This window comes from Brachycentrus maculatus, unplaced genomic scaffold, assembly GCF_059751285.1.
Source record: "Brachycentrus maculatus isolate JH-2025_06_01 unplaced genomic scaffold, ASM5975128v1 h1tg000081l, whole genome shotgun sequence".
In the NCBI taxonomy this organism is placed as follows: Eukaryota; Metazoa; Arthropoda; class Insecta; order Trichoptera; family Brachycentridae; genus Brachycentrus; species Brachycentrus maculatus.
The window spans coordinates 3,808,648-3,831,724 of NW_028280835.1; the positions used below are offsets into that span (position 1 = coordinate 3,808,648).

At 32.3% G+C, this 23,077-nt stretch overlaps 1 protein-coding gene across 1 annotated transcript in view; it reads left to right on the forward strand.

Annotated features, from left to right (window-relative positions):
• Positions 1–4,429: 4,429 nt before the first annotated feature.
• Scr (homeobox sex combs reduced) overlaps positions 4,430–23,077 on the forward strand; it is a 79,884-nt gene continuing 61,236 nt past the window's right edge. The window contains exon 1 of the mRNA XM_088257491.1: positions 4,430–6,475. Within this exon, the coding sequence (XP_088113617.1) occupies positions 5,887–6,475 (589 nt within the window). The 5' untranslated portion in view covers positions 4,430–5,886. The remainder of the gene's footprint in view (positions 6,476–23,077) is intronic.

Below are 23,077 nucleotides of genomic sequence, written 5' to 3' on the forward strand. Positions count from 1 at the left end.
TTTTTTTATGGGACCATTTTAGCATACAAAGTATCTTCTTCCTCGAACATTTCCTCTCTTTTCAAATCCCATTTCCTTACATTACTTACATTTTCGTAAGGAATGGTTTTAACCTTAATGTTACCCAACCTCCAATGATTCATTTAGTTACCTACATTCAAAAGGAATAGAAAAAATATTTTTAACGATGGACTTAAATTGATATAAAATATTTTTTAAATGCTTGGTGGGTGTTTGTTGCCTTCTAAAACAATATTTTGATTTCTAGTTGATGACGTTTAAGACAATGCTAAACGTAACCAGTGCAGTGCTCGATGCACTTCAAGGTTAGAGGCTAGAGTTTAGATTTTGTCAAATGAACTAATGTTATCCAAAACTGTCATTTAAAGACTAATATTTAACTTTTCGCCTATTAGAGTTAATTTATACGATCAAGACAACACTACACCAATCCAACAAGCAAAATTTAGAAAAAAATGGCATGGATTCGTAATATATAGAAGTTGATACTTGTCTATCACGTTTTTACCATGTTGGTAAAATGGTTTTTGCTTTATGAAAAAAAAATGGTATAGGTACCTTTATTATTTAAAAAAACGGTTTTTATAATAAAAAAAAGATTTTTACTATTCTTGAAAAAACTGTTTTCTCCATTAGGAAAAAATGGTTATCATCATTAATAAAAATTATGATTGTTACACAGCAAATTAATTTATTTTTAATTTGTAAATTAAATCGAAAAAAAGCACCTAGCGATCATCCAATGGTGCGCTGTGATTGAAGAATAAAAATTAATAATTGATATAAAAAAAAGTAAAAAATAAAGTTTAAATAATAAATAATCACAACAAGAACGTCACTGAAATAAATAAAATAAAATAAAAACGAAATAATAATAATCGCAGTGCCAGGGTAGACCAGCACGCGACCGGCCAATGAGCAAGTCCACTGGGATATACCTCAATACACTTGGTTTACCCCTCCCCCGCTTCCCCCCGCGGCCACTCCCATCCGAGCGCGCTCGCCCCGCCTCTTTATCGCATTGCGCAGGTGCGCGAGAGAGAAACGGCGATATGAAATTAATCCAAGCGAATGTGGACGCTAATTGTTCTAGCGTTACGCGCGATATTCGCTCGGCAAATATCGCTCGTCAAAAGTTTGGAAATTCTCGGTGTGACAGTTGAGCGATTTTGAAAATTTTGAAATTGGAATTCGGAGTGAAAATTTTTGAATTCGGATTTTCAGTCAGTGGCGGGCCCTGATAAAAAAATTAACGTATTTATATATTTTTTAAATACATTATATTATAATAATTAAGTTATTAATATTATAATTATAATATAACCTACCTGCCTATCAACAAAGAGGTCGATGAAAAAGATAAAGTCATGGGAGTATGAGTAAATTATACAAAAGTTATTAATTATATTGTTTTATTTAAGTAAATACTTTTTTTAGTAAACAATGAAAGGCTAATATAAGCATTTTCGATAAAATTAGGAGAGGTGTATTAGATGGATTGGGCATGTGGAAAGAATGCGTGAAATAAGAACAGTAAAACAAATTTATGACGAATTTGGTTGGTACCTAATAGAAGCAGAGGAAGACCGAGGAAAACATGATCATGTTAGTATTTCAAATACTTGAAAATGGTCAGGTCAGGAGTCATAATACTCGGCGGGAACGTGTGATAAGATGTGTGAATGTGGAAAAGGAGAAGATTATTTGCAAAGAAAGATTGGTATGGCGTTCTATCTCTCTGCCTTCCTCTTTGGGAAAGCGGCTTGATGGTTAGATAGTTATTTATTAATTATGAAAACAAATCGTTTCATTGAACCATCCTAAACGCACTTTATTTACGTCACTCTATCTACCATATTTTTCTTTTCTCAGTTTTTTTGTATAATTTTACGTATAAAAAAATAATCGTTCCAACGTACATCAGGTTTGTAGAACACGAATTGTAACCCTTAGTGTCCTAGCCATTGCTGATGTTTTCCTTTTACCCTTCTTAGTTCATAATACTACTATGTATTTCTTTTCTGATAAAGCAATAATTTTCTTCACCCTGACCTGCCCCACTGATGTCTCATATATTCCGACATCCAAGAAACTGAAACGAATTATCTTGCCTTCATATAATTTACTATCGAGGTATCCGATGCGGTGCCTTATGCATCATTATGTTTGGTCAGAGGTCAGAAGAAGAACCTGTATTGCACAGGAGAATCCATTAAAGAAATTTTCACACAGTATACACACAGATGCTTTGCTTGTGTGAAAAGTGATTAAAACTCACTGAAAACGATCATAACATCAAAGATTGGGTATTTTTTGTATATTCTTTAATGGAGCGATCAAAATACAGTATTTCAAATTAAAATATTAACTGTATTACCCCGTTGCAATCAAAAAGCCATAAAATAATGCTATAAGGGTGGTATGAATAAATTCCCTTTATCCTCCCTATTAAAGAGTACTAAATCACATTGCTATAGCAAAACACTTTTGTAATGTGGTAATACATAATAATATAAGTACTCGGTTGCGAGTCGGTGCGTATTGCCGAGGCCCTCTTCAGGGCTATAAATTAGGGCGAGGTGTTTATTACAGGTTGTTAGCGTTGTTGGTTCGATGCTCGGTAGGGCTCGCGCTGCTTAATGGTTTTATTGCTATATTATCGAGTTGGCTTTTAAGCGGTTGACTTGTGGTTGCTTGTGAATGGACGGGGTTGATTAGGTACCTACCTGACGCCATATACTATGTAAATTAAGCATAAAAAATATTATTTTTCATCATTTAATGTTTATATAGATTTCATGTTATTTTTTGAAAATTTTCCGAACTTTCAAGCTTTTGAAAATGCTTTTTTTTTAACTTTACATTTTTTTTCACCATCTTCTCATCATAGATGAAGAAGAAAACGTAATTCTGGGCATTTTACAGAGCTTAAGAAAGTCTTCAACTTAAATCTACTCTTATTTATTTTTTTAGATTTTATTTGGTTTTATTGTGTATTGTATAATAGCTACTTCCGGCACTGGTAATAAGTTCCTCTGTGATTTTTTTCACATAACTGCCATTTACTTATTGCGCGTTTTTAAGAATCTGCTCAGACAAAACCATGTCACAGAAAAAAAACAAAATGTACAACAATAATAAAAATCGGGAGACCGAAATCAGTATTTTTATTTTCAAGTAGATAATATTTTTAATTTTTCAACAAGGGTTATGAATAATACTTGTATGTATCTTTCTTGTATTTTTAATTAATGTTTTACTTAGTAAATACCACTATTTCTTAAAATCTACTGTGACACGTGTTTCGATGCATTCCGCATCATTTTCAAACACCGTATTAAAAATGTGTCCAGTAGATTTTAAGAAATAGTGGTATTTACTAAATAAAACATTAATTATAAATGGATAGATTTTACCACAAAGTGACTGCCAAATCAATAAATCTTTCTTGTAATTGACCATCAAGACAATGCTGCAGTAATACAATTACCCATGGACAATAACATAATACAAATTTCATGTTCATAAAATCATTTTAATAAATATCTGTTCTTGAAATAAAAATTTTAAAAAAAGGTTTACAATAACGTTAGAAAAATAATTTATGACTAATATTTAAACATGTTTCCTTTTCCTCTGACTCTTATACACACCCAATGGTACATTGATCAATACTTTTGCTAGAATTAGTAATATCTTGATATTTAAGTATATGAAAAGTAAAAATAAATATTGGAAGAAAAAAAACCTTTAAATGTATTTTTTTATCGGATCGGGAATGCAACCAGGGATTTTATACACGGTAGCCAATTAAATTTACCTATGGAGTGGACATAGCTACCTAATGTAAAATAAAAATGCACACTTCTTGTATTCAATAATTTACCAATGAAAAGCAAACAAACCAGCATATTACTTATGGATTCGTATATACAATTTTTTTTTCCTTTTCATTTTTTTATGATGTTTATGTATAGGTGCTAGGCTGTTGTTAAATTCTTATGTAACAATTATTGTATATAAGCACGCAAAACAAAACAATAAAAATACAACTGAAAAGTGGCCCTTTTATTAATATAATTATACTTAATTGCGGTATAAATACTTTAATCATTTCCACGCAGTGACACCGATTTCATAGAATTAATGATAGATCCGTAGTGCTGCGTCGATAGCTCTTTATTTTCTCGACGCCTATAAACTGATCCATGCACTATAAAAGCTAACACCAGATTATCGCCACTCATCGAAAGGGGGTTTTCAGGCAGAATAGGTTGTTTGTTTTGGCCGGTCTTTTCTATTCGCGCGCCGGATTTGTATGTAGGAAAGGTCCCCCGTTTGTTCCGCTGGCGCTCGGCCTATATACACGTGGTTTTTGTCTGCACAAGAACAGTTGAACGCCGACGATCGCACGGCGCGGATCACGTGACGGCCGTTACGTCATCCTCTGACATTCTGTCACTCGTCTTCGGTCCTCCGAAGAGGTTGCACCTATCCGCGGACCTGCCTACCCTGCAGGAGACTTACGAAAGTGTAAATAATAAACAGTGCGAAAAACAAAAAATAGACATCCCGCAAAAAACCATCAAGTTCCTAATTATTTTAAATTGTGATTTATTTTATAATTTTGACTGTCGGAAAAATCGCCGGAAAATTTTCAAAATAATTTAAATTTTATCGTGACGAGTTATTTTTTTTATTTAGTCGAGTGCGCTGCCGACTTTACGCGATATTAAATTTATGTGAATTTTCGACAAGGTCCATGGGAAATTGAAACACTAAGTGTAGAAAATCGCCGAGAAAGGTCACCCCTTCGCGATTTAACAGTTAAGGGTTTTGTGTTATAATCCTCAGACGTTAAACCGTGAAAGCGTAAATCATACAGAAGGGCGGTTTGATTGCGAAAACACCCGTGTTATTTGAATATTAACGCTCGACTTACCGGATCGCTAAATTCGGAAGCTCGGTCTAATAATTGCGCGATATTCCTTTCGAGTATACAAACGTAAGAAAAAGTAAAACATTTGTTAAGAAATAAATTCTCCCTAAACCGAGTCGTATTTTATGTTAATGTCGTAGGGATTAGAACAAAAGATCCGGAAAGCAACAGTTTGTGGGACAAAATAGGTCGTAATAGGTTCATTGTGGAGATTTCTCGGGTCATAAACGCCCCCTTACTGGGAACACGTGGTCTCGGGAGGAATAAATCATAAAATCCCGACATATTGGAGCGGGAACGTGGAGCACTGGGACACCGCCACACCAGCACCGAGCGCTCAATGCGCGCCAATTACTACGGCGACTCGGGACTCGACTGATGAATGAGCCATTGCCGCATAAATCACTCCCGACTAATTCGTAGACTCTAACAAAAATAAGAAATTACTTACGGCCGCTCGAAACGATCGGATAAATTTGGTGGCCACATTGACCGCCATTCACAAATTCGATAACAGTCTGCGGTTATTTATTAAGTGCTCGTAATCTTATCCTCGCGTATTAAGCTATTAAATTTAGGCTTCGATTTTAGTAGTAGACGATGCGTTCGCGCCCGGCGAACAATTCAGATGTCGTCGTAGATTCTAGACAAGTTTCCTAGAAACGTAATTGCGGCCGAATTTATGTATCGCGAAAACAGCGGGACAGTGGCAATTAATACGATAAAAGTCGTAGCGTTCGATTATTTATGGCCGGAGAACTGAAGCGAAGCCTGCGGAGGAAAAATGTTCGCGATTTGAAGACGCGAGGAAGGAAAGCGGGAGAGAGCGACGAGACGAGCGGGAGCGGAAGCCAGATGAGTATCGGACTCGCCCGGGATAACTGAAGGGAATCATTTAGTAGAAGAGTATCCCGAACGGTCTCCAGATGAACGACCTAAACTACAACGCGGGCATGAGCTCCTACCAGTTCGTGAACTCGCTGTCGTCGTGCTACGGCGGGCAGCAACCGGGGGCGGCGGGGCGCGGCGCCGGGGAGCCGGCCCTGCCCGCGCCGGGCGCAGACTACTACAGCCCCGGGGGCGGCTACCCGGGGGGCTGCTACTCGCCCGGGCAGGGCTACCAGCAGTACCCCGGCAGCCTGGCGGACTACACGCAGCTGCAGCCGCGCTCCTCGGCGCTGTCGCCCGCGCTGCTACCGCCCGCGCCGCCACCCGCTCCGCCCGCGCCGCCCGCCTGCAAGTACGCCGAGTCGTCCTCCTCGGCCGGGGTCGCGTCCCCGCAGGACCTGAGCACGGCGGGCCCGGGCCGCGGCTCGCCGGCCGGCAAGGCGCCGCCCGCGACCCCGCTGGCGTCCCCGCCCGACAAGCCGCGCACCGTGTCCAGCCCCGCGTCCTCCGCCTCCAGCACCTCCAGCCAGGAGCCGGGCGCCGCCTCCAAGTCCGGCAAGGGCGGCTCCAGCGGGGGCAACCCGCCGCAGATATACCCCTGGATGAAACGAGTGCACCTCGGCCAAAGTAAGTACCCACATTTTAAAATTACGTTTTACTTATTAAATACAACTATTGTGCCTACACTAGTAAATCCTACTATCCATCTCTTCTCTCTAGAACGACATTGATTAAAATGGAATTTTATTTCAATTGTCTACAGCTCTTTGTATTATCGCCATGCAATCGTAGAATTACCATCTACAATAGACACGACACTTCTGTAGCTGTATTGCATGATGTGGTAACAAATCGATGTAAAAAGTGAATAATAAACAATTATATTTCATCATTGATTAATAATTTTAATAATATATATACGTATTATATTAGACCAATATTTACAAACTTATTTTATGTTTTCTAATAAAGGTAAATAACGATGCATTTCATAACTGTATTTAAAAAAAAACATTCAAGAAATAAAAAAAATAGAAAAACCGATTACATGTATGTTATGTATTGTAAAATTTTCGTGCTTGTGAGAATACATACATTAAAATAAAGTATTTTTTCTCTCTCAATTTTAACGTAGTATCGGCCTCAGAAAAACATCTCTCCACTTTTTTTAGATCATCATAACACATTTAAAAAATATACAAGCTAATAGTAGTAATTACCAAAAAATAATACATTTAGTAACAAGTATTTAAAACGCTAGTTGTCGAATCTCACATAAGGGAAAATTTTAGACAATTCGATTCAATTATAGTTCAATTTAATTGACGGTATTTGCCTATGAAGGATATCAATAAATAATGGCTACGTTGTCCACAAAAGTGAGATTAACATCTAATTAACTGTATTTTCTTTTCTTGCATATGTGAGGTTAAAAATGGCGGTAATATTATTATCTCCACGAGTAGGCGTAAAACTCACGCGGGAAACCTGTAATTTATCCTGCCATTATCAGGAACGATATAATTAATCATTAATGTCTTAAATATACATAGTTCGAAGACCTTTATGTGTTAAAAATGTAATTATGTAAAAATAATAGCCACCAACTATTGTTGTATAATTACGCGAAACACGACAATACCTACCGAAGTGTCAAACTAAAAAACACATTATATACCTAGTAATATAATTGATTTTGCACTTTATAGCAAAAAATTATGTAGACATATACAAATATATCATATAACATATTCACGACTTACACAGTATTTTTTTTACTGTTTTTTATAAATATTTTTAAAATTGCGAATTACATGTGATATTTTTTGATTAAATTAAATCGTATACACTCTAAAAAAACGGCTTTCAGATATAAATTTAAATTGCTTACTATCTTCTTAAAGGATTATTATATCTTAATTTGACTCAGTTGTTGGCCAGCTATTTCATTATGATTTTTAAAATAAGGTTCAGTATTATTATGGTAAAAATAAATAAACAGTTCCCAAAAAGTTAAAATTGCAAACTACAGGCGATATTTTTTTAAAGTAAAATTTAATCGTGTACCTTCTATAAATACTCTGAAAAATAGGCTTTCAGTTATTAATTTATGTTGTTAACTTTTTTATGATCATTATTAGGAATCAGTTAATAGGCAATTATTTTAATATGATTTAGAAAATAATGTCTAGCCTTATTATAGTCAAAATTAATAAAATTTACCGGTACGAAATCAAAGAAATTGACATTGAATCATTTATAATTTTATGGTTAACTGTGGAGTTTGTAGAAATAATATTGAATTGTTTTTACGATTTCCAGATTACCTTTATATAAACGACCATTTCATTTTATATATTTTTGAAAAATTTATAATTAAATTTATGTAATTAAATCGTGTTGGTATATATGAGTGGCATTTAATAAAGTCTTTGAAAAGTTATAAATAACATTATATAATTGAAATTAATATCATGAGATTGATCATGTATGTATGACTATCAAAATCTGAGTAGCGTGGTTGTCTTGGCTAAAATGTTGAATATTGCACGTGTGTAAAGTGATCACATATGACAGATTGTAAACCCTGTATCTACAGGGCTTATGACTCAGATACCCAGATTCCCATCTTCTTCATCATCTATGTTAGAGATGCCAAAAATCTAAAATAAATATAATTCACACGCTTAGCAAAGCCTTTATATACTCTATAAACAATTGACATTCCTTATTTTATATTCTTACTCCTTTATAAAATTACAACTTCAATGTATAAAATGTCCGCCTCCATAGTGTAATGGTCAGCACGCTCGGCTACCGTACTGGAGGTCCCGGGTTCGATTCCCAGGGAGGGTCGAATAAATGTAAGTGATTTTTATACTCTAATATTTATTCAATATTACCCTGGACTGGTACCTGAAGCGGAGGGCTGATCACCTTTCCTTCATGTGTTAATGATCAAGATAACACTGCGTTTATATGATGCAGTGCCCTATGCACCATTGGGGTGCGGATAAGGGTTTGAATGAAATGTATAAAATTACGTTAAATTATTAAATTACCTACAATTACAATTTAATTTTTTGTAAATAAAAAAGACAATAATTTATCTAATTCCCTGTATAAAATTACAACTTAAATGCATAAAATTACATTAAATGATTAAAATTACCTACAATTATTATTTTTTTTTAAATTAAAAATGACAATAATTTTTCTAATTCCCTGTATAACATTACAACTTAAATGTTTAAAATTATCAATTGCTACCACATTACAGTCAGTTTCTAACTATTTTTACATTTCGCCGAATTAAAAGTGTTAATAAATATAAAACTACATGATGTTATGTAACCTTTTTATTGTTTTATATATCTATTCAAATATATGCATGTATACTATAATTTCTGGTTGCAATAAACTCATATTGTTCACAGCCCACCTTTTTTAAAACAATCAAATTAAGATATAAAATTTTCTTTGTTAATAAGTATGTAATGTATGTATGCATGGGAACGTATAAATTAGAATAGCCGAAAAATGCATAATCATGCCTTGTTATGTTAAGAGTAACTGAGCGCGCAATCCAAAGCTGTAATTATACCAAATTTGTACGTCATTGAGATGTATGTACGTAAATATACGTAGGAGCGTGTTATTATTACACGTAAAATTAAAAATACATACGTGTTACTGATCTACGCTCGATTTTTCAATGTCTCGTTATATTTCGGTCTAATTTAAGTCTTTAACCATTTGGATATTATAAGATTCTACGCTCTATCACCTTTGGTAATCTAAGCGTTATTACCCATTTTAAATACCGTGAAAATTTATCGCAGTTAAGGATCGGCATTTAAATTCTTCTGCTTTCGTTAGATTATTGAGTCGTTATAAAAATAAAAATAAAATGCAAATATTCGGTTGTTCAAATTTTTAAATCTACCAAAGTAATCAATTTTAGTTCACCTCCAGTCAGCACGATCAGCTAGAGGTCCCGGGTTCGATTCCCAGGTAGGACCAAATAAATATAAGTGATTTTTTCACTCTACTATTTTTCAATATTACCCTGGTCTGGTACCTGAAGCGGAGGGCTGATCACCTTTCTTTCATGTGTTATCGATCAAGATAACACTACGTTTATATGATGCACCATTGTGGTGCGGATAAGGGTTTGAATGAAAGAAATTCACCGATTGTTTCGAAATTTTGACACGACGTTGCATTTAAATCCAAAAAGTTTTTAAATCCTCTTTTTCCTTTTATTCCATTTAACCAGATCGAGTATTTCATGAAAAACGCAATCAAATATGTAATTTTTAAGGGAGTTGTATTTATTTCCCTTGCTTATTATGTTCGAGGTTTATAGATCTAAAAGGGAATTTTCGTTTCTTCTAGCTATAATCATGTTTTTATTTAATTCTGTGTTGGGAACAGGAGGGATAATATATTGCGGATCAATCAGGAACTTCTCAACATTGGCTCATTACTGGTAGAAAACAACGTAAAACTGCTTTACTAAAATATTAAGTAATGTTGGCTTTTTTATTATCATTTCCTAACCTACTAATTTACTTGACTTTTATTTGAGAACTACAGATATTTTCATCCATGAATACATCTGTAGTTCTTGAAAGTATTTTTTTTACATTATCAACTTCAAATGTGTTTTTTTTGTTTTTTTTTCAAAAATGGCATTGAAAACATTCACTACCTTAAATGTACAAAAAAATCAATGTAAGTACAAAACATTTAGTGGTTTAAGTTTCATTTAAATCTATCTACATTTATATTTATGTTAAATGTATTCAAAAAGAATTTTATTTCACTACCCATCAAATTTGTGTACCTACAGTAAACCCTCCTATCGGAGTTAACGTTATAATAGGTTAATGTTTACACTTTGTATTTTAGTTTAATGACTCATTTCAGTCATTTTTGATAGTTAAAATATAAAACTACAAAATAACGACTCACACGGTGAGTGGTTATAAGTATACTAATTTTACTGACATTGTTGTAAAAAAAATAAAATATAAAATTTTAGTTGAGGTGACCTGTAAACTAATCCTAACGTTAGTTATATTGAATAATCTTAGTTTTGTGATCTTATTTAAGAAGTAATGTCTACTTTACTATTTTTATTAGGATAGCATCCATAGACGGGTAAAATGATAGTGTAAATATAATGATTACATATTAAACGATTTCGGGTGATGTTTAGAAAGAAAAAAAAACATGGTAACCTCTTATTACAAGAGCACATCATGTTTATCTCATAAGTTGTTGCCATACTTATAAATTACCACGCAGACACCTACTTATTCATATATGTACCTACCTACCATTAAACTGTGTGTTTTCCAATGCAAGCTTAATAATATTTATTAAAACCTGTACAGATCATGAGATTTATCGATATAAAGGTGTGTTGAGATGGTTTAGACATGTGGAACGTATGAGTGAGGAAAGAACAGTAAAACAAATTTATAAGGTGGTTGGTAAAAGAAGCGCAGGAAGACCGAGGAAAACATGGCACGATCAGGTATGTCAAATACTTGAATGCGGTAGGAGTCGGAATAATCGGGGGTGTGTATGAGGAGACGCATTAATGTGAAAGAGGTGAAGAATGTCTGCATATGTAAACAAATGCATTTTTAGGTTTTTTCTAAAGATCATTCGACGCTATCGGTCCTGCAACAGTAAAGGCACTTTTGCTAAATTAAGTGCGCTGGTTGCGAGCTGGTAAGATCACTTTACCTATAGCAGTTGTTGTAGCCAATCGAAGTGTGAGAAATCAACTAATTGGTCTGGAATACACAACACTTTAAGATACTCTGGATCATGTGTTGATTTATACATGAGTAAACAGAGTTTATACTCCACCCTTTCGGGATATTGTAACTAGTGCATTTGGTGAAGTAGTGGGGTTATGTGATTGAATTTAGATATTCCAAAAATTAATCTTACTTCGACTATATTTTGAGTGGGTCCAAGTACTTTTCACAAAATGTTACACGTGTGTAAAGTGATCACTTAAACCGGCATAAGCCGGTCGTAAGCCCTGTAAATGCCCAGACTTCCAAATTCTTCTTTTCGTTCTTCATACATTTAGGCATCTCATCATACATTTTCAAACCCTTTTACATTAAACAATTTTGCCACTCGGTTTTTTTCAATAATGGCAGTCTTATTTATCCTTATTTCTATTACAATGTTCATGAAAATTTTTGTTTCAAACTATTTTATCCTTAAAATATTTGGGTAATTTGTCGTTAAAAAATTTATATTTATAATTTTTGTGATTTTTTTACAAAATACATATTAAAATAATACAAAATAGTTGGTAAATATACAAAACATTTCAAATATAACGTTTCTACCTCTCTAATAAAGAAGATACTTGTGTTTAGAGAGGGAGTTCGTTTAACTTTTTTTAAAGTAAATTAAAACAAAGTAAATTAGAAATAAACAAAGTTAATCAAAAATAAAATAAAAATATTCCTTGGTATGGAGTCTTGTTAGGGGTGAATCTTTTTTTTTTTTTAAATTTAGTTTTAAAGGTTTAACAATTTTTATAGATTTTAAATTCATATATTAGTATAATGACCAGTTAATTTATTTACAACATTTTGACTATAAAATGTTGTATATACATATGAGATTTCCTTATGAAGCAACGGCCATTGTTTTAAAAGTGTGTTTAATATCATTTTAATTAATTTACTTTGTATTATTTATGGAGAGCTGCGCGCGCTGTAGAACGGCCCTAAAGATCAAGGGACCAATCGAATAAATCAAAAGAGTCGTAAATAATAACAATAAAAAAAGAAAAGCTCGTTCTCAGTGCGCATGCCCGCCAGAACGGGAAGGTGAGTGTGGCATCCTACCACATAAATTACCACACTCGTACCACCATTGTGAGCACAATGAATCGAAATTATTTTAAATGTTAACGCGGGGATATTGATAATAACTATAGGTGTTAAAATAATATACATGCATAGTATTCTCAATATTATTAATATTTAAAGCATTTACTTTGTGGTTAGTCATTTTTAATTTCATATTTTGTAATTTTTTTTTAGTATATAATCACTCACTGAGATTTTCATGTCAAACGGTTTCAAGACGTACCCATCTCTTCGTCGGGACAATCACTACCACAGTATATATATATATATATATATATATATATATATATATATATATATATATATATTCATATATATATATATATATATATATATATATATATATATATATATTCATATATATATATATATATATATATATATATATATATATATATATATATATATGTATATATATATATATATATATATATATATATATATATATAAATATATATAGATATATATATACATATATAAAGTATATATATACATTTATGTAAAGGCTTAAAATGTATCATTAAAACTCTTCTCGCCAAATGATGAAAAAAAAACTGGGTAGGTACCTACCTAAACGAATTGCTTCAAAAGTCCACACATCAAAACCACCGCAATAATACTACTACTACCGTCACGCTGCTTCCCCGCCGGGGTAAACAGAGAAGATGGAACGCCACACTCTTCTGTCCTGACACTCCTCGTTTCCTTTACATGTATCCATACATCTAGTCATGCTTGCCCTCCGATTACGCAGATTTTTGACAGCACCTGATTTTTATTTTCTGATTGATCTGATCGTGCCATGTCTTTTTCGGCCGTCCTCGTTCTGTTCCCCTGCTCCATATTCACCACATATATGTTCTTTCTTAGTCATTCTCTCGTTATCCATTTGATCCATATGTCCATACCACCTTAAAGAACTCTCATCCCAACACACCTTTCATTATTTCATATATTTTATGCTAGACATTATTATTATATTATGTATATATATGTACCTACAAATTAGACAGGATATTTAAAAAATATATGCATACATTGTTTTCTTGCTAGATACATGCATTTTAGGTACATAGCCTAATATACATATGGATGTATGTAAGTAGGTACATAAACAGGAAGATATTTATGGTATAATATAACAAGTAATTATAACAAATGAATGCATTTTAATATCAAATTAAAGCTGCGTATTAATTATAGTTATTCTGATATAACGAACGGAAGAGTAGGTACCTATATATATATTTCTCGATTAAAATTCATCATACTTTTGTATTGTTTACGCGAATGCATTTCAGTTATTTATACGTTCATAAATAATTATGTTATGGAAATTAAATGCGTAAGGAACCATGATATATAAGTGCATTAAAAGTAGATATAAAAAGTTGAAATGCAATCGATATACATATTTACATTCCCTGCTGTCGAACTTATCTTTATTTTTCAATTATCTGGTGAATATAAGTGACGCAGCTTGATGCAGTGTAACCCTTATCGTTAACTCATTTTAAAATAAAATAAGACTCTTCGATAGAGCTCAAATTTGAGACGCCTTTTTAATATAAATAATTTCATTAAAAGATTAGTAATATATATTTTATATTTATGGATAAAAAACACTATTTTATTATTTAAAAGTATTGGTATTTACCAAGTAAAACTTAATTTCATTAATTCATTTGGCAGTCACTTTGTGGTAAAGCAATCCATTTTAAATTTAACTTTTACTTAGTACCTAAATACCACTATTTCTAAAAATCTACTGTGACACGTGTTTCGAATACGGTGTTTGAAAATGATGCGGAATGCATCGAAATACGTATCACAGTAGATTTCAAGAAATAGTGGTATTTTACTAAGTAAAACTTAAATTAAAAAATATGTATGCTTATTATGCTGTCCCAACTTAAAATGATACATCCATCGTGTTTTTTATGGAAGAAAGTCTTAGAATCCCAGAGCTTACCACGTGGTGTTTGGCTGGCTTAAGTGATCACTTTGAAAATTTATGTAACTTGTATTTAAGAGCTATAAATAACTAATGAAAGTGGTAAAAATGAAATAAACCGTGTTATTCAGCCACGTTATCCATCACTGCATGACTCATGACAGACAAGTAACTTGTCACATTATCAGATGTCACATTACTGTATATCTTCTTGTAACACTTATCCACATCCAATGGTGCATAGGACACTGCATCATATAAAAGGAGTATTTTCTTGATCGTTACATATGTAGGTACATGACATTACTTACTTGCTTCAGAGAGCAGTTCAGGGAAATGGCAAATAAATATTAGAGTATAAAATTATGAATATTTCCCACCCCCCTTGGGAATCAAACCTGGGACCTCCAGCACGTTGGCTGAACACGCTTACCATTACACCACGGAGGCGTACAATAACTGTACATAGAAGATGTGATAAATAAACAAATGTTTAAGAAATTTACGAAATATAGTACGCATATTTTTATATGCGTATTCTAATAATTCGTAGTATTCCAGATAAAAACTAAAGGAAGCTATAAATAATAGAATATCCATGGTCCGTTTAAAGAGAAAAAAAACAGTAATAGGTACCTACCAACCACCCTTACATATGGCGACCAGGAAACACCCTATTCGCATAGTGTTCCCTCGGTCACATTTCACTTTCAAACAAATATGCATAATGGCCAAGATGCACTTTCTTTATGATCCTAAAGTCCTTAAATTCTTTAACCTAAGTGTGGTCCAAACTCTAAACATTTGCACCACAATTTGGCGTCATAAAACCATTATTGCAAATCAGAGTTTGACCTTGCGATGGCTTGTGCATAATTTTGGCAATAAACCTTTACCGCGTCTTATCTTCTTACTGAAAAGGGAATTTTCACAAACCCATCGGACAATTGATCCTAAAATAGGGGTATTTTAATTTTTAAATGTAAATGGCTCCCTGTGGCGTTTGTACAAAAGAAGAAAGCGTTTGAATAATCTGTTTTTCTCGGTTTTTTTTGTACTGAACATCCATTTTATGCATAATTTAAGTAATTTAGCATTCTTAGACACAAAACACATTGTGTTTATTAATTACATTTGAATAATATTTTTTCTGTCGTATCTAAAACAATATACAAATTGTAAATATCGCGTAATCGTTTAATATCTAAAGTGATTTTTTTATTATTATTTCTTACATTAAAGTAGGCTATTAAATCATTTACAACATTTTGAGTGTGTCCAAATAATTGTTCACAAATCTGGATTACCTCCAATTGGGAGTTATTTAATTTAATTATTTTTTTGACATCTCAACACAAATGAAGAAGAATATGGAAGTCTGGGCATTTATGGGGCTTAAGACCGTCATAGGCTAGTTTAAGTGATCAATTTACACACGTGTAACATTCACTAATTCTACCATACAACCACATTACTCAACTTCTTGGAACTGGAATTTCGAAATCAACTGTTTGAATCAACTAGAATTTCACTGGAGACATCTATGATGAGGTGGGAGAAGCTTTTTATTAAGGAGAAACTCTTTCATTTGTATGTGAGGTCCAAATCCTGGATTATATTCACATAGTCAAAAAACGCTTGAAAATACCCTTTTCAGTTTTGTTTACTTATAATTATTTTTAAAAAAAACACATTTTTTATTAGTATAAAACACCCATAGAAATTAGGCAGACATTAGAGCATTACAACATAACATTGAGTATCTCCTTTCAAATACAGAAATGGAAGAAAATATATATTTTTAAAAAGAATATTAGAAACTTACGAAGGTACCTACATAAAAAATGAAGATATGTTAGTACTAAAAATATGCACAGAAAAATAGACGTTACAAAAATAAAATCGTTAATTATGTAATGGATTTTTTTACATAACTGCATTAAAAAATCAGCAATAAGATTTACATACGTTCGTTAATAAATAAGATTAAAAAAAATGGTAATAAAGATAACTAAAACAATAATAAAATGCTCGTATAGGTACCTACCTAAACTTTGAAGAGCCTTTTTTCATGAAGTTTTCCCAAAATCCAATCAACAGCAAAAATGATAAGGTATTTTGCAAAACCATCGTTAATACATCATTGTAGGCTTAAAACCGCATGCAAATTGGTAAATTTTGAAGAAATATTATACTTTTTGCGCATTTTAGAGACGTCAGACTACTTCAAAATGTATTATCTTCATAAAACACATTTTCGAAGAAAATACTTTACATTATCTCGTAGAATTCTAGTCACTGCACTACGGAGAATATTGCATGTAAATGATAAATATATAAAGTGTACATATTTATGAAAACATGGCGTGCATAATGCGGCCTCAATAAATAAGGAAAAATATTTGAAAAATTGCAAACTTAGAGGAAGTAAAGTATATACCACGGATGAATCACGATATTACTTGGAATATTTTGAAAAATTTATTGAATGACTCTAAAAGTAAGAGATTCATAGTGATAGCAATAGATAAAAGTGAATAAAAAGAGATTGATAAATATTATTGAAAATCGTTTTAAAAAAATACGCCATTTTTATACAAAAACTAACATAGTAAGTTTACAACCACTATCGAAATTTTCTATCTGTTCTTTTATATTATTTTTCCTATTCTAGTCATATCTCATCGTATCTGTAATTAACTGGCAAGGTTTTTTCTATTTCTATATATTTGTATTTTTTAATTATCACCATCAATTTCTTTCAATATTTTTACAGTCCGGTAGTCCGGTTTTTTTTTTAATAAAAGCGACTACGACAGTTTAGCGTGATCGAATTTACGCGCACCGTGATTACGCACCGATCAAGCGCACATATCCGAAGAAAGACGGCCAAAAGCACAAGCCAATCCGAGCCAATCATCAGTTTCATCATGCTAACCGGACTGTCGGACAGTAAAATTCCTTGTAGTGCACAAACACCCAAAATCTTGTATACCTATTTATAATTTAAAGTTAAGTTTGGTGTTTTGTATGCCTACCCGTTCAGCAGATGGTAATTTGTCTAGTTAAAAATGAGTGCCAACACCTCGGCACAGAGCTATTTTTCAAACGGTTTCGCCATGTTGGTAGAGGTGGAATTTATGGTTTCACAATTTTGGCGGTAGTCGGTTCATGTAGGATGCAGTCACTTGTGAAATCAATCTGATCAAATCTTTTGGCTTTAAAATTATGGAATACCCGCCGATGTTGCCGACATTTCATTTATTCATATCACTTTCCGTACTTTGATTGCACGTGTTACAAAAAATATGTGTAACATATTGACGGTCACAGTTACATTATTTCTTGAATGTTTTTCGCAGATACTTTGTGGCACATTTTGTGAACTTTATAAAATCAAACAACTATGTTTTAACCACTTTTTTTATTATTATCACCTACACTGCCTTACCAAAAACTAAATCCATCTAGGATTTAGTTTTTGGTAAGAGAATGTAATTAATTATGAGTATTTTAATGTTTTTAATGTTTCAGAATTTAATAAACCCTGATGGAACCTACCGGTTTCGATAAGATTCTTGTCGAAACCGGTGGGTTAAAGTGTACTAATAATAAAAAAGTAGTTAAAACAAAGTTGTTTAATTTTATAAAGTACAGTTACATTACTTTATAAGTTTTAAATTTAAGTTTTATTAAATATAAATGAGTATTTATTGAAATTTATTTTCGTTGTTGAACTATGTACTTTTCCAAGAAGTTCCAAATGTGATTGTCGATCATGGGGTAGAATTGGTGAATGTTACACGTATGTAATGTAATTTTCAACACATTTTGAGTGAGTCCAAATAAAAATGATGTTAATTAATTATCTGGTCACATTATAAGCTCAAATAATAAAATGAAAAGGATATTTCAGGCGTTTCTTATGTATGTGATTATATAATCCAGGATTCGGACCACACTACAAATGCTCAGTAAAAAAGCTTCTTCGTCTCACCAATAGATGTCACTAGTGAAAATTCTAGTGATTCTTGTACAATGTTTCAAAAATTTAATCATATATATATATACATATATATATATATATATATATATATATATATATATATATATATATATATATATATATATATATATATATATATATATATATATATATATATATATATATATATATATATATATATATATATATATATATATATATAGAGAACATCCGAGAATTTGAGTAGTGTGGTTGTCAATCATGGGTAGAATTGGTGAATGTTACACGTGTGTTAAGTGATCACTTAAACCACCAGCCAATGACGACCGTAAGACACGTAAATGCCTAGACTTCCAAATACGTTGTTGTTGAGATATGTAAAAATAAAATAATTCTTCCCATACCCATGGTTGTACCCATGGTCTATGTTTAGATAAACCATGATATAAACAACTCCAATAATTTTATTCAAATACATTTTTGTAGTATTTAGTGCAAATTAAATGACCTTTAGGTATAAATTAAGTCATTAAAATGATACAGTGTAATGCTGATGTAAGAGCTAGATTATACGGGATCTGTCACGCGAAATGTCATTTTTGGTCATTACAGTTTGTAAAAATACTCTTCCATATTCTACTTCATATAAATTATATCATTGCATTCGAGAAACGCGGAGATTTAGTAAATAAACATCGAATTAAATTCCCGTAAAGATTACTGGTCAGGCGACTCGCCATAAATAAATCAAACTGGACCCGCACTCTCCGTATATTATGATTAAAATATTGTACCTACCTACGTTTTGTATGGAGATTTTTTTTACACTTAACACGGCAAGTCCCGACGTTATTTATGGGCCACACCGTGTTCAGGGGGTCAGAGTAGATGCCAGATATATGGTTTATTCCAATTTACTTGAAACAGTAGTTTGGGCTTACACTGTTTGAATAAGATTTAATAGCTTGCTTTGAAATTAAAACCTGATTACGATAAATACTGCGATATTTAATTCGTACTTTTTCCCATAAGTAAAAAGATACATTCATACAAATATCCCCATTTTCTTCGTCATAAATTTAGGATTCATCATTCATATACAGTGAAATTGAGATAATGATTTGTTAGCAAATTATTTAAATAATTTTCTGATCCCATCAATCACAAATTTTAATTAACAGTTTATTCGAAGCGTCTTTAAGGTAAGTAGGTACTTTCTTACGTTCGTAAAAAATTAACGAGTAATATTCGTTTTTTCCTGTTTTTTTTTTGCTATCCACCTCCATAGTGTTGTGGTAAGAGCGTTTGGCTACCATGCTGGATGTCCCTGATCCGATTCCCGAGGAGGGGTTAAAATAAATAAAAAAATTCAAACATGCAAATAATACTAAACGTCACTACCATAGCACTATTCACACATTGAAGATACACACAGAAGATTAAGGTTTCTACATTAAAAATTATTTAACTGAAAACTATTTGCTAGTCTAAATTTAATCAATTCAATTCTTAGATCATCACGATCATTTAGCCGCTATAATAGGTGAAAAAGCGCTATCAGTATTTTTTTATTTTAAATCGCAACTCAAACTAATAACTATGCAAAATCCTGTTTTTTAGCAGCTTATATCCCAATATGGTGTTTCAATAATATTCATACCTGTTTAAAAATCAATTTAGATAGAATAATAATCTACTTATTACCCCAAAACATAACCATCATTAAATAATTTTGGCTATTTGAGGGTTTCCCTTGTGGGGTGTTTGGTACCGACTGGTTTTTTTTCTCCTTTTTTACATGTACGAATATTCCCAAAGGTCTTCGTGCAGGAAGTAATGGAGGGGGGATGTCTTGAATTTTTTATAAGATGCAGCATCCAAGCCTATATTTATCTTTGATCTGACGGTAAAAGATTGAAACCCTTCACGAATCGATCGCCCTTATTTTAATAATCGAAAATGAATTTGAATATCTGTAAAACTAGGCGTAGGCACTTATTTAAGGTAAATTTGTATTTTTGTAATGCCTGAAGATATGCATTTTTGCACACGTATGCATATTTAGTGGATGACTGCTGATTTCTTTTATCGACAATTTTTGCTTATTATTTTAAATTGGGTGGGTACTTAATTTGTGTGGCTGGGTAGCCACACCAAATTATTCAAAGGGCCAATTTTACCAATATCAAAAGTCAGGGGTTTTTAATTCACTTCAATAGTTTATTATTTTTTTAACTAACCCTGAAAGAGTGGCTGTTATTATTTTTTTAAACCTAAAAATGCATTTTTTGTATGATACGATGCGAATCCTGTGTCATATTTTCTTTTTTATAATAATATTTTTGGATTATTTATACAGCATTTTCGTTTATTCTGCCTCAAGGGCGCTTTAAGCAACAGACATTGCATATGACACTGGATAGTGCATTGCATTGTCAATGTTTTTTTACCGTAAATTAGATTTCAGTAAGGTGACCAATGCTGACACAATCGAAACAATTTTTTTAACTATAATTGTACAAAATACAATGATTTTTTAAAAAATAAACTACCGGGAATCGAAACAAGAACATCTTGAACGGTAGGTACTTAAATACTCTAACCATTGAACTGTAAAGTCGAATATTTGTAAACCTAATGATGATTGTGTATCAAAAAGTGCATAATCTCTTCCTTCCTACCCATAAAACTATTCTTTACCTTGTTAAGTATCTCGTCCGATATCACATGTGCTTAAATTTTACATAAAACGAAGCACAGCATCGTATTTAACAAAATTTTCGACGACAGTGAGTAGAAAATTGAAATAACTCTATATTTCTTGCGCTTTATGCTTCCATTGTGAACTATTTAGTCAGTATGATACTTGGTTTTGTTATTAGCACAAATAACCGATATTTAGTTACGTTTTTTCGAATATGACTAATGAAAAATAAAAATACGTCATATTACTCCTTTAAATGTCAAACACACGCGCACCCATGCTGAAAAAAATACGAAAAATGAAAATACGATTCTAGATCGAAGAAGAGTAACAAAATAGGGTTTTTTTCATTAATTTTAAATAATTGTTAACTACCATTAAATAATTAAGAGTTCGTTCACAGGGTGTTTCCGCGATTGTTCATGTAATTTCAAACCACAGTACTTAATATTTTGATTAATTATATATTTACATGCATAAAAGTTTACTGTACATCCAATTTAATACTAATTAGCCAAAGCATTGTACGAAATTCATTAATAATACATAATATTCCATATATTTCTGTATAATACTGGTACCAAAATGCAAAATACACTAGTAAAACCACCATTTATCAAAATATCATCACATTTTTATAGATGCCAAATTATCTTGTATATTTTTAATGTAGGGGAGAGTGCCCATGGATGGGACGTTTTTGATTTTGCCTCTTTAGTTCTTCTCTGTAAAATAAATCACAAAAAGTAAATGTGATTTCTCTTAATTCAATCTTTTAGCTACAAATATGCTTTACTTTGTTTTCTAAAAAAATTAACCTAACTGCCTGAAAAATCGATTTCAAATAATGTCCTAAAATGTCCCATTCATAAACACCCTCCCATGAGAGGGACACCAGTATACCATAAATGGGACATTAATTAAAATGCTAGATTGAATTAATAATTATATTTTAAAACAAAAATCATCTGTAGACACTTTCGTTTAATACGTAGACACATGTAAAAGAAATTTTATTAAACATTTTTGGCAAAAAAAGTTCAGATATTTTAATATTCCACAATTTTCATGGGCCACGAAATTTACATTTAAGCCAATGCATAAAACTATATTGATAATCTCCTTCACATATGTGACACTTATTATCCTCCTTTCCTTTTGTTTTTTTCAGTGATATACCTTCTATTTCAACTGATTTATCTGAACTGATCTTGATCTCTGTCATCACTCATTGAAATATTTTGTTGAAAACTGAGTTTTTTAAAACTCTTTTAGCGTTAGGCTTATTTTTTGGTCTATCTGTAGGTTTTCATTTTCCATTCTTCAATAATTGTATTTTCAAAAACTTGTCCTTTTCTGAAGTCAGATATTATACTTGATTTCCCCTTACTGATTTATTTCTGTACTATAGAACATATTCTTCCAGCTGAATTTAAATACATGGAAAGTATTTCTTCTTGCTTCAGACTAAACTAACTAACTAACCATCACGCCGCTTCCCCGCAGGGGTAGGTAGAAAGAATAGAACGCCGCACCACTCTGTCTTTGCAAACATTCTTTTCGCCTCTTCCACGTTCATGCATCTCCTCATACATACCCGCCGATTGTTACGACTCCTAACCTGACCACTTTCAACTATTTGGCTTACCTGATCGTGCCATATTTTTCTCGG